At 62.5% G+C, this 12,613-nt stretch overlaps 1 protein-coding gene across 4 annotated transcripts; it reads left to right on the top strand.

Moving 5' to 3' along the window:
• The first annotated feature begins 2,458 nt into the window (after nucleotides 1-2,458).
• CCDC106 (coiled-coil domain containing 106) lies at nucleotides 2,459-12,099 on the top strand. Of its 4 annotated transcripts, none has more exons than XM_037888587.2 (7): nucleotides 2,459-2,547; nucleotides 5,129-5,197; nucleotides 6,370-6,467; nucleotides 6,920-7,027; nucleotides 7,435-7,611; nucleotides 8,032-8,238; nucleotides 8,875-12,099. In XM_037888587.2, the coding sequence occupies exons 3-7, from the start codon at nucleotides 6,437-6,439 to the stop codon at nucleotides 9,189-9,191; spliced, it is 840 nt and encodes a 279-aa protein (XP_037744515.1). In that variant the 5' UTR covers nucleotides 2,459-2,547; nucleotides 5,129-5,197; nucleotides 6,370-6,436; the 3' UTR covers nucleotides 9,192-12,099. The 4 variants fall into 4 exon arrangements, with proteins under 4 accessions (XP_037744515.1, XP_037744514.1, XP_043390615.1 ...); XM_037888586.2 differs by lacking the exon at nucleotides 2,459-2,547 and adding an exon at nucleotides 3,175-3,466; XM_043534680.1 differs by lacking the exon at nucleotides 2,459-2,547 and adding an exon at nucleotides 3,339-3,466 and having other exon boundaries at nucleotides 5,133-5,197.
• The last annotated feature ends 514 nt before the right edge of the window (nucleotides 12,100-12,613 follow it).

Here is a 12,613-nt window from a genome sequence, read left to right as displayed (position 1 = left end):
TGAGGCAGGGAACAGCAGAGGGGCTGACCCAGCTGGCCGCCAGCAGAGGAAGGAATGAGAAATCAGGCATGCTGAGCCCACCGATAACCCCGACCATTTAAAGATGGCAACAGTAGGAAGGAAAAAAACCCGATACATCAATGAAGAACATTAAAAAAATGACCAAAAGAATCCCATGTTCCCTCCCCTGAGAAATGACCGGTAGATTTTGCCAAAATCGCCAACAATTTTCCCACCACGGTTGGCTGTCCCAAGCAGCGGGATTTGCTGCAGCTCCGCACATCATCGGAAATGGAAGGTTCACTTGGCGATGTGTGGTGGGAGGAAGGCCCCGACCCCAGGGGAAACCTCAGCCTCTGGTTTAATTCTGCGCGCTCACATCAGGGTCGATGGATGGCGCTGCGCATGCAGTGACGCCGGAGAGTTAGTAAATCAGTCACCTTGCTAAGCCCTAGGCCAGCTCATCCACACACCGCCCAGCACTTTACAGAAGATCGTGAGCCCTGGTCTAGAGATGGGGAAACTGATGGGGAAGGGACATGCCCAAAGTCACCCCCCAGGGAACAGAAATGCTGATGCCCAGTCCACTCCTCTAACCATCAGATGCTGCTCGCCTCCCAAAGCTGGGGATACAACCCAGAAGTCCTGACTCTCCACCCTAACACTAGCCCCGACTCCCCTCCCAGAGCTGGGGATAGAACCCAGGAGTCCTGGCTCCCCACCCCCTGCTCTAACCACCAGACCCCATTCCCCTCCCAGAGCTGGAGATAAAACCCAGGAGTTCTGAATCTTTCGTAACAGCTTAGCTTCTACCAACATCAGGCTGAGATCCACCTGCCCTGAGAGCCCCCTGAGCTGCCGGGGAATCTCCTCCAGCCAGGAGCACTATAGGGGGCAGGACACAGATGGGGGAGCGCGGTTCTGATTGCAGCCATTGGTGCAGCACGGCTCTCTCTGAAACACAGAGCAGGACCCAGCCCCTCCAGCAGGGGTTGGCAGGGAACACACCCACCCACCCACCCACACATACACTTTTCAGCCCTACTGATTTATTCCTGGTGCGATGGGGGCCTCTGGCAGTCAGACAGGGGAACTAGGGACACCCCACCCCTTTGCCCCACCCCTTTATCCGCTCCCTGACGAACGAGGGCTAACTGGGCTCCTTGGGGCAGCATTTAAATACAGAGGCTTGGCCTTGGAACTAGAGAAGGTGCTTAAAAGGGTGGCACAATTTGTGGGGAGTTTGTGGCCCAAATTGTATCTGTACTTGCAAGTGACTCTGACCCTTGTACCCAGCCCTGTGCCCCACTCCAGAGGGGCCACATCCCAGCTTCGGGTGAGGGGGTCCCCGGATAACAAGCCCCAGCATGAGCTGATGCAGGGTGGCAGGGCGGGGGCTGGGTATCAGGTGCGGGGCTGGAGGGGGAATGGGGGGTCACTGTTCTTTGCGGGTCACATGACCGGTCTAACCCGCGGGGATGAGTGGCAGGTGGCGGATTCCCCGCCTCTGTATTTAGTGGCTAAGGACGGGTTGGGATGGCACATCTGCCCGCTCAGGGCCACTGCGGGGCCTGTACTGGCAAGTCTGGAATCGCTGCCCCTGGCCCCGCTACCGCTGTCTTCTGCTGCCTCTTGGTATAAAGTAGTCCTGACAAAAACTCTTTACAAAGGCATCTATTTCCCCACCCCCTGGGCAGGGAATGGGGCCTTTCCCCTCTAGGGGCTGGCCCCAGGGTGGCTCAGGGGGGCGGGGAATGGGGCTCAGGGCCTTTCTCCTCTAGGGGGCGCTGGTTCCCATCCGGCCCCAGGGCAGGGACTGGCTGGCTCAGGGGGTCCCTCACCACAAAGCCATCCTGAGCGGCTCTGTTTGGCCAGTTCAGGCCAGTGACTCAACCGGCCAGCAAAACGGAGAGTCCCTCACTGGGGTGCCCCAAGGCAGTGGGGAGGGGCTGCCTGTGTGGGTGTGGGGGGGTCTTGCCCTTGCGTGGCTGGTGTGTTCCAGAGAGATATTGAGGGATTGTGCTTTGGGGCAGCCCAGGCCCGGGCTAGCAGGGGGCTGCGGGCTAGGTGTGAGGGGCCCTGGCAGAGCTTGTGGGGGTGGGGAGCCCAGGGCTGGGCTGGCAGGGGCTGCAGGTCGGGAGTGAGGGGCACCTGCAGGGCTGCTCCCTAAATAATCTCACACTTTGCAGATGCTCCCTAACTCCCAGGCTAGGGGCACCTCCCCCCTTTTCCCTTTGAGGGGGGGGCAGGCAGCTGAGACCCCCTCCCGAGGGAGAAGCTGGGGGACATTAACTCTCTGAGCGTGAGAGCAGCCCCTGCCCCCCCAGCCATGAGCACCCCCCACCCTTACTGATCCGTCTCCCTTCGCCTCCCATCCGGCTGGGGAACTGCGCCTCGCTCCCTGACAGTGTGGCTGGGCGGGGCGGGAGCCTGAAGGGGCCGTCGCTGAAGAGTCGCGCTTTTCCAGTGGCGGAAAGTAACATGGGAAGCGGGGAAGAAGCGAGAAACAGCCCCCCCGTGTGGGCGGATAGAGGATCGCTCGGTTAGGTGGGTGGGGGATGCATGGACCAATCATAGAATATCAGGGCTGGAAGGGACCTCAGGATGATGGACAGAGCTGGGGGTGGCTGATGGAAGGGGTTGGGGTGGATGGATGATGGAGGGGGTTTGGGGGTGGCTGATGGAGAGGGTGTGAGGGTGGATGATGGAGGGGGTTGGGGGGTGGGATGGATGATGGAGTGGGCTGGGGGAGGGATGATGGAGGGAGTCTGGGGTTGGCTGATGAAGGGGGTTGGGGGAGGGATGATGGAGGGGGTTGGGTTGGGGTGGATGGATGGATGATGGAGGGGGTTGGGGTGGCTGATGGAGAGAGTGTGAGGGTGGCTGATGGAGGGGGTTGGGGATGGACTATGGAGGGGATTTGGGGGTGGCTGATGGAGGGGGTTGAGGGATGGACGATGGAGGGGGTTTGGGAGTGGCTGATGGAGGGGTTGGGGGGGATGATGGAGGGGATTTGGGGGTAGCTGATGGAGGGGTTGGGGTAGATGGATGATGGAGGGCGTTGGGGGAGGGCAGATGGACGGATTTGGGGGTGGCTGATGGATGGGGTTGGGGATGGCAGATGGAGGGATTTGGGGGTAGCTGATGGAGGGGGTTTGGGGGTGGCTGATGGCTGTGCCTGGTGAGGTTAGAGGGGTGTCTATGGGGTGTCTGAGTCTCTCTCTCCAAGCCTCTTACCCCCCCCGTCAGTCCCCCCGGGGAAGTTGCTGGGGGAGAGGCTGGGCCCTAGTGGGGTGTGTGTCGCTCCCCGCCGCTCCCTCTGGCACAGCCCACCCCACGCGTGTCTGCCCTGCGTGCGTGGGCGATCCCCCCCCGGCGGCGCTTTGCAGACGCTCCCTGGCTCTGCCAGGGGAAGGGGGGGGCTGGCTTTGCAGCCTGGTTGCTGGGGGTTCGCGTGCAGATCTGGGTGAGTGGGGATGGGGGGGTTGTTCTCTGCAGACCCCCAGATCCCCCCGGGAACCCCCGTGCACCCCCTCCCTTTGAAGCCCCCCCGATCCCCCCCAGCCCTGGGGCCAGGGGGGAAAGTCTCTTTGCTGTGGGTCTATTTTGTATCTATTTTAGGGGGGTAGGGGTGGGGGTGGATGGGGGATACTATGTATCCCCCCCCCCCGGCGTTCCGTCCGGCCCCATCTCCTTTGCAAACCGCCCCGGCAATCCGGACTGGGAGCAGCCGAGTTATTACAGCTTCACAGCAAAACACCCAGCAGCGGGGGGAGGGGAATAGAAGCCATTTTTAGGGCGATTTCCCCGCATTTTGGGGCGCTCGACGGAATCGGGCGGGGAGGAGGGCTGGGACCAGGAGTTTAGACGTGGGTGGGCGGGGGCTATAGTCGATCTGAAAGTTTGGGGGGCAATGGGGGACCCAGGATCTGATGTACAGGACTGGAGGGTTGTGGGGGTCCTGGATCTGATGTACAGGACGCATGGGGGGGGGGCTGGATCTGATGTACAGGACGCGAGGGGGGGGGCTGGATCTGATGTACAGGACTGGGGGGCTGTGGGGGGCCCTGGATCTGATGTATAGGACTGGGAGGATGTGGGGGGCCCTGGATCTGATGTACAGGACTGGAGGGTTGTGGGGGGCCCTGGATTTTATGTACAGGACTGGGGGGTTTTGGGGGGTCCTAGATCTGTGGTACAGGACTGGGGGATTGTGGGGGGGCCTGGATCTGATGTACAGGACTGGGGAGCTGGGAGTGGGGGCTGGATCTGATTTACAGGACTGGGGGGCTGTGGATATGATGTACAGGACTGGGGGGATTTAGGGGGTCCTGGATCTGATGTACAGGACTGGAGGGTTATGGGGGGCCCTGGATTTGATGTATAGGACTGGGGGGCTATGGGGTCTTGAATTTTGGGTGGGGGACATGGTACTGAAGAAACACTTGGGGGTGTTTGTAGCGGGAGGAGCTGTGATGTTGGCTGCTTCAAGGTGGAAATGCCCATCCCCCATGTCCTAAAATTCTTGCTGATCCCTGGGGGTCCAGGTGGTGGGGGATAGGTAAGTTGGGGGGTTCTGGACAATGTGGGCGGTCAAGGCCAGGAGTCCTTGGCAATGTGTGTTGTTGCATGTGTGACTTTGCTAGCTGAGATTACGCATGCTCATCCATGTCTCATAGCACCCATAGTGTGTGGTGGAGGGGGATTATCCTCCAGTTTAGGGGACTAGGGTGCCTGGAGCTATTGCCTCTCCTCCTGGGAAGTTTACTGCTGACTAGGTGTTGAACTAAGGAGTAGAACCCAGGAGTCCTGGCTCCCAGCCCCCCCGCTGTAACCACTGGACGCCACTCCCCTTCCAGAGCCAGGGATAGAACCCAGGCATCCTGGCTCCCAGTCTCCCCTCCTCTAATCACTAGAGCTTACTTCCCTCTCAGAGCTAGGAATAGAACCCAGGAGTCCTGACCCCCAGCCCTCCCCTTCCTTTCACGAACCCCCACAAATTGGCTTTGCTCCTGGCCTTGCCCTCTGATCCCATGCAGCAGCGTCTGCGTGGCTCAGCAGGTGGCAGGTTCGAGTCCTGCTCCCGGAGAAGTGGCCTGACCGCGTGCATCTCTTCTTCCTCCTCCAGGGCTGGCTGGCGGGCGGGCGGCGCAGGACGGGTTCGGAGCTGGGCTGCCCCACGGCCCGTCCGTCTCAGGTAGGTCCCTGGCTGGCCGGTGGGGAGGGTCCAAGGGCAGTTCCCACCGGGACTATGAGGGGTCACTCTCAGGCAACCTCAGCCTCTCCCAGCACAGTGCCTGTTGTGAGGAGCCAGGCTGTGCCCCCCCCTTGGATCTCCCCAAGTCCGGTGGGTGATTGGCACCTGGTTCTGGTTCTGGGCATAGCCAGCCTGAGGCAGCTACTGCTAGCTCTGGGGCACGGTGGGTTCAGATGGGGGAGGCCCTGAGGGACTGTGGGTAGGGTCTTCCTGGGGTTATTGGTGGCAGCTGCCCTGGGGGGCTGTAGGTATGGGCTTTCTGGGGTTATGGGTGGCAGCTGTCCCGGGGGGGTTATGGGTAACGGCTGCCCCGGGGGATTGTGGGTAGGGGCTCTCTAGAGCAGGTAGTGGTTGCCCCACGGGGCTATAGGTAGCTGCAGCCCCTGGGGGTTATGGGTAGGAGCTGTCCCGGGGTGGGGGCGGGGGTGGTTATGGGTAGCGGTTACCGGGCAGGAGGGCTATGGGCGGGGGCTGCCCCAGGAGGCTATGGGCGGGGGTTGCCCCAGGGGGCTATGGGTAGCAGCTGCCCCAGGGGGTTATGGGTAGGAGCTGTCCCAGGGTGGGGGCGGAGGTGGTTATGGGTGGCAGTTACTGGGAGGGGGGGCTATGGGCGGGGGCTACCCCAGGAGGCTATGGGCGGGGGTTGCCCCGGGGGGCTATGGGTAGCAGCTGCCCCGGGGGGTTATGGGTGGGGGCTGCCCTGTGGGGTTGTAAGTAGGGGCTCTCTAGAGCAGGTAGTGGTTGCCCCAGGGGGTTATGGGTGGCGGCTGCCCCAGGGGGTTATGGGTAGCAGCAGGGCCGGCTCCAGGCACCAGCAAACCAAGCAGGTGCCTGGGGTCGCAAATGTAAAGGGGCGGCAGGACGTCGGGATCTGGGGCGGCAATCCGCCCTCGGTGGCGGTGGGAATTCGGTGGCGGGGACTCTTCTTCGATCGCCCCATCACTCCGCCCCCGTGTTCGGCGGTCAGGTTTTTTGGTTTTTTTGCCGCTTGCGGCAGCAAAAATGCTGGAGCCAGCCCTGGGTAGCGGGCTGCCCGGGAGGTTATGGGTGGCGATTCTCTGGGGCGGGTAGTGGCTGCCCGGGGTTAAAACCTCCCTTCTCTCTCTCGCCAGCGTCCCTGTGCGGTGCCCAGAGGGCAGCCAGGGGCCCGCCAGGCCGGGGCGCCAGGACGGAAGGAAAATGACCGAGAGGAATAACCGGAGGCGGACGAGTACGTAGGGCGCGTGCAGCAGGGGGCGCCCCGGAGCCAGGCCCCCATAGAGCTGGGGAGCATTAGGGACGAGAGGGGGGTACTGGGGAGGGGCTCATCAGAGCTGGGGCTCGGGGGAAGGGACTTCTGGGGGTGAAAGGGAGCTGGGGCATGTCAAAGCTGAGGGCGTATCTGTGGGGGAGGAGCAGTGGAGCCGGTTGGGGATATGATCGGGGGGGGAACAGTGGCTTGCAGTCAGGTTTTGGGGTGACCTTTCCCTGGGGGTAGGGGAGTCCCAGGGTATAGAGGGGGGGTTGTTGTGGGGAGGGGTCCTTGCCCTGTTGGAGTAGGGGCTGGGCCGGGCCTGTCAAGGGGGGGTTCCAGCCTGTGCGGGGGGTGGGCAGGGCCTCCGGGGGCTTTCCCATGTGGAGGGCTGCTTTTGGGGTCCCCCCGTGACACGTCTCTTCCTGCAGTGAAGAAGGACGATGAGGCCTACGAGATCTCCATCCCCTTCGAGGAGACACCCCACCTAGAGCCCCAGATCTTCTACAGCCTCAGCCCCCCCCAGAGCAACTTCGAAGGTAGCCCCCCCTGCACCGCGGACCCCCCCGCACCTCTACCCCATGCCCCCACCCCCAGAAACTCCCCTGTACCCTCACTCCCAGGGGGCGGGGAGATGGGAGGTGTTAGGTTTGGGTGGGGGTTCAGTTGGGATGTGGGGTGGAATCCAGGCCTGGAGGGCCTGTTTTTTGGAGGGGGGCTGGGGAACAAGGGGGGGGGCTGGGGGCCCAGGGAATAAAGGAGGGGGCATAGTGGTGGGGGCAGGCCACCAGGGGCAGTGGGGCCCTGTCAGTGGGTTGAGTGGCAGGTGGGGTGAAGCCAGCGAGGGTCAGGGTCCTGTCAGGGGGACCAAGGTCCCATTTCGGGGGGGGGAGTTCCAGGGGGGTCAGGTGGTGCTCCCTGCCCATGCCCCCCCCATGCCCCGCAGAGCTGCCGGAGCCGCCCCCGCCCGCCCTGGCGCTGATGAGCAGCATGAAGACCCAGCTGCACATGGCCCTGGAGCGCAACTCCTGGCTGCAGAAGCGCATCGAGGACCTGGAGGAGGAGCGGGACTTTCTGCGCTGCCAGCTTGACAAGTTCATCTCCTCTGCCAAGGTGGACGCTGGTGAGCGGGGCAGGACGCCTGGGTCCCTTCTCTGGCAGGGGGAGGGGAGTGGTTCCCAGTGGTTAGAACACGGGGGGGCTGGGAGCCAGGACTCCTGGGTCCCTTCCCCAGCTCTGGGTCCCTTTGTCCCCCTGCAGTGACTTTAGGAGCCCGAGGGGGCGTTGGGGCACTAGATGGGGGAACAGCCCCCGTGTCCCCATTTCCCCCGATCCCAGGTCCCACCTCCCTGCTCTAGAGGGACAGCTCCCTGGGCAGCAGGTGTGGTAGGGCTTTTATCCCGCCCATGGGCAGCCCCTAGGGGATGCCGTATCTCCCAACCAGCCAGAAGAGCTTGAGCGGGGGTCAGTTCACTGACACGGCGGGGCCGGGGGTGGGGGCTTCGTTGAGGTGCATGCTGGGACCCAGTCTCTGCCCCCTCAGAGGATCACTGCCGCAGCAAGCAGCCCCCGCGGCGGGCAGAGGCGGCTGAGAGCCGGCCCGGCGAGGCCACGGACAACGAGAGCCTGGCATCCTCGCTCAGTGCCGCCTCGGAGCAGGGTGGCTCCGCCGAGCGGAAGAAGCAGAAGCAGAAGGGGGCGGTGAGCCGGCGGCGCTTCGGCAAGCCCAAGGCCCGTGAGCGCCAGCGAGGTGAGCGGGGACCTTCAGGGGGCGCTGCCCCGGCCCGCTTGGGCAGCAGGGCTAGTGTCCCACCACGGGCGGCCCTCGGGGGAGGAAGAGGGCTGTGGGGTGGGGTGTGGGGAGGAGGGAGCTGTAGGGGGCCGTGTGGAGTGGGGTGGGGAGCAGGGAAGAGGCAGGATGTGGCTGTAGGGTGTGGTGTAGGGAGGAGGGAGCTGGGGGCTCAGCGTGTGCCATGGGGTGCGGAGCTGGGAGGAGGCAGGGGTGTGTGGGGAGGAAGGGGTTGTGGGGGGCGCGGGGTGTGGAGAGGGGCATGTGTCATGGGGTGGGGAAGAGGGAGGAGGCAGGGGGCTGTGGGGTGCGGTGTGGGGAAGAAGAGGGGTCTGGCGTGGGTGGGGTGGAGCGCCATGTCGGGGGAGGACTCACTGGGAGGGGCTGTGGGGGGCGGGAGGCTTTGGGGTGGGGGCAGGTCCTCCTGAGGGGGCTGTGGGGGAGTCTGTGTCGAAGGAAAGGAATGAACAGGCTCTTCTCTCCTTGGCCTTTCTGCCCCCCTCCTTTCCTCTGCCCACTGTCCCCCTCCATCCCTCCCCGCCGCCATCTCCCCGTCCCGTCCCTTCCTTCTTGCTCTTGCCGCGGCCCGCCCGACAGTCAAGGATGCCGACGGGGTGCTATGCCGCTACAAGAAGATCCTCAACACCTTCCAGAAGCTGAAGAGCATGAGCCGGGCCTTCGAGCACCACCGGGTGGATCGCAACACGGTGGCGCTGACCACGCCCATCGCCGAGCTGCTCATTGTGGCGCCGGAGAAGCTGGCTGAGGTGGGCGAGTTTGACCCGTCCAAGGAGCGGCTGCTGGAGTACTCGCGCCGCTGCTTCCTGGCGCTGGACGACGAGACCCTCAAGAAGGTGCAGGCCCTCAAGAAGAGCAAGCTGCTGCTGCCCATCACCTACCGCTTCAAGCGGTGATGGGGCCCCCTGCTGCCCCCCCCCACCCTGCAAACCGCCCTATCCCACTGCCGCCACCAGTGCTGCCCCCAGGACGTCCTCAAGCCACCCTGTCCCACGGCTGATACCCACACTGCCCGCAGGACCCCCTTGGACCACCCTATCCCACCACTAGCTCCAACGCTGCCTGCCCCCTGGGTTCGTCACCCTGCCCGCTGGCCTATCCCACAGCTGACGCCAACGCTGCCCCCTGGGATCCCTGTAAACCACCCTATCCCACTCTGCCACCCACACTGACCCTCCAGGACTCCCTCCAACTGGCCTATCCCACTGCTGATGCCAGCTCTGCTCCCAGGATCCCCTTGGACAGCCCTGTCCCACGGCTGACACTAACACTGCCCCCGGGACTCCCTCCAACCACCCTATCCCACCTCAACACCAGTGCTGCCCTGGGACCCCTCAAACCGTCCTATCCCACTTCTCCCACCAACGCCGCCCCCATCCCCTGGGATCTGTCACTCCGTGAATTGGCCTATTCCCACGCTGTCCCCTAGGACTCCCTTGAACTGGCTTATCTCACCAATGCTGCCCCTACCTCACAGCATCTGTCATCCCACGAACCTGCCTATCATACTGATGACACCAAACCGTGCCCCCAGGGACTCCCTCGAACCAGCCTATGCCATCACTGACACACACACCGCCCCCCTGGGGCCCCTAGAAACACCCTATCCCATGGCTGACACAAATACGTACCCAATCCCTGCTGCCCATCACCTCAAGCAGTGATAGGACACCTCCCCTCCCCCCACAAAAACACTACTGCCCCCCTGGGACACCCCCTCCCACAGCTACCACAAATATTGCCCCCCAGATCACCTCTTGCTTCAAGCAATGATGGGACAAGGACCCTATCCCACACTGCTGCCCATCACCTATCACTTCTGGGAGTAATGTGACATCCCACCCCCACTGCACGTGATCCCACCCCTCCCACCGTCGCCCCTGGTACCAACCCCCTGGCACTGCTGCCCACCCGCTATTGCTTCAGACAATGGTGGGACCCTGCCCTTCTCCAACAGACTCCCCCGAACCCCTGCTACCATCGAACCCCGCACTTCTGCCACTTCAGCTTGCTCCTTCGCCTGTTCCATCCCCCTGCCAGTGTCCTCTCCCTGTGATCTGCAACCACCCCTTGCCAAATCTCTCCATCCCACCGTGTGATGAATGGCTTCATTCCTCCCTCTTTCTGTGCACACCACCTGCTGGTCTCAGCACAGCTGAGCCAGGACACCTGGGTTCTCTCCCCGGCTCTGGGGCAGGAGCGGAGTCTATTGGTTAGAGCAGGGGGGCTGGGGGTCCAGGACTCCTGGGTTCTATGTGCCCTCTCTGGGGCCTTGGGGAAATTCCATTTTTTCTCCACACTGGCAGAGCAGGGATCCTGCCCCTTTCCCGAGGCTGAGTGAGTGGTGGGGCAGAGCAAGGCGTGGGTGTCAGTTCTGGGAGGGGGCTGTGCCCCCCCACTCCTGGCCCATGGGAGCAGCTGAACTGCTGGGCCACTGGAGAGGTTGGCATTGGGGCGTGGCTCTCCGAGGCCCATTCCCACACCCCTGTCCTGGGGTAGGAGGGCTGTGATAGCAGGGGCTGGGCTGGTGCTAGCCGGGGGGCTAGTGCAAGGGGCCACGAGCTGGGTGCTTTCTTGTGGCTCAAGGGGTTCTGGTGACATGGGTGGGGCGGGGCTGGCTGGACCAGACTCTGGGAGTCGGGTCAGGTAGGAAAACGCCTGGGTCTCCTGCCCATGAGGCAGTCTGGCTGTGTTGTGGGAATGGGCCATGGGAGGGGGAGGGGGACCGGCCCCATGGGTGGGAGCTGGTATTGGAGGAAGGGGTGGGGTCAGGTTGGGAAACTATTTAACCCTCTTGGGCTCGGGTCCACTTCCGGCCTAAAAATTAGGCCTGAGCAGACCTCTATGACTCTGGGGGGTGGGACATGAGGGCTTTCCCTTCTTGGGGGCACCTGCTCCGATCTGAACCCCATGGACTGGCTGGCTCAAGGGGGTTGGGAACTGGAAACGGGGCCTGTCCCCTCTAGGGGGCGCTAGCTCCCATCTGGCCGGGCAGGGACTGACTGGCTCACTCAGGGGAGCAGGGAATGAGGTACGGGGCCTATCCCCTCGAGGGGACACCAGCTCTGATCGTGACCCAGCTTGTCAATTTCACCCCTAGGTTCTACATTCCTGTTAAAGTTATGGGGCGGAGCGGGGGCAGCAGCGCTGAGCTGATTGGCCGAACAGGCTGCAGGGGGTTTGCTGATTGGTCAATAGCTGCCCTGGCTATGGCTCCAACTTGGGGTCCCGATTCTGGACCCAACTGCCTGCCTTGCCCTGAACTGCGCCCTTTGATCCGTTCCACATACAGATGCCCCCCTGCCATCCCATATTGCTTAGAAACCAAACCTGACCCCCATGCTCCCCATCTTCCCCACACCCCGCTCCATCGCCTGCGGACACCGCCCTCTCCTCAGCAGGGCAGGAGCACCCCCCTCCCATGCCAAGGGCAACCTGGGGTTCCTCTCCATCTGCCCCCGCCTGGCACCAATGGAAGCACCAGATTGGGTCCTCCATCCCGCCCCACTCACGGGGGTTGTCATTGATTCACTTCGCTCCCTGTTTTCGGGGGTAATTTCCCCTCCCCCCACTGTGGCCCTGAGCCGCCAGGCCTGTATGTGTGCGTGAGTGCAAGGGGCTGTACGCGGCAGTGTGGCCGGGATGGCCCTTTTTATTCAGTGTAACAAACTCTCTTCTCCACTGTGCCTGTTCTTTCATGCCCTCTCTATGTTTAAAAAAAAAAGAGAAAAGAAAAAAAATCTACAAAAAAAATCAATTTATTAATAGAATTTAAATTAAAAAAAGATGAAAATTTGGAATAAATCAAGGCCTGAGTCTCATTTAATTATCAAAACCTTTCGTTTCCCTTGGGCCTAAGAATAGCTGCCTCTGGGGTAGGATGGGGTGCGGGGGCTGTTTATACAGGAACCCCTTGCCCTGTGCGGAAATGCAACCACCTCTGGGGTAGGGGGCTCTATACAGGAACCCCTCACATGGGGCTGAGATGTGGCCCCTCTCAGGTGGGGGACGGGGGCTGTTTATACAGGGATCCCTCACCTGGTGCTAGACATGGCCTCTCCGGGGCAGGAGCTGTTAAGATGGGGACCCCTCACCTGGCACTGAGATGTGGCCCCTCTGGGGTCAGGTGCAGGGCTGTTTTTACAGGGAGCCCATGCCTGGCACAGAGAGAGCCCATGGGTGTGATCTTGTGCAAAGCTGACGCAATACCAGGCTAGATGGGCGCATCGGTCTGATCCTCTGTCCCTAAGGGGCACTATCGGCCCACCCTCCCCTTGTGGGGCCAGTGGAGTAGGGGGGAGAGAGGCCCACTGAAAGG

Source organism: Chelonia mydas, chromosome 23, assembly GCF_015237465.2.
Source record: "Chelonia mydas isolate rCheMyd1 chromosome 23, rCheMyd1.pri.v2, whole genome shotgun sequence".
NCBI lineage: Eukaryota > Metazoa > Chordata > Testudines > Cheloniidae > Chelonia > Chelonia mydas.
This window is presented reverse-complemented; position numbering and strand designations above follow the sequence as displayed.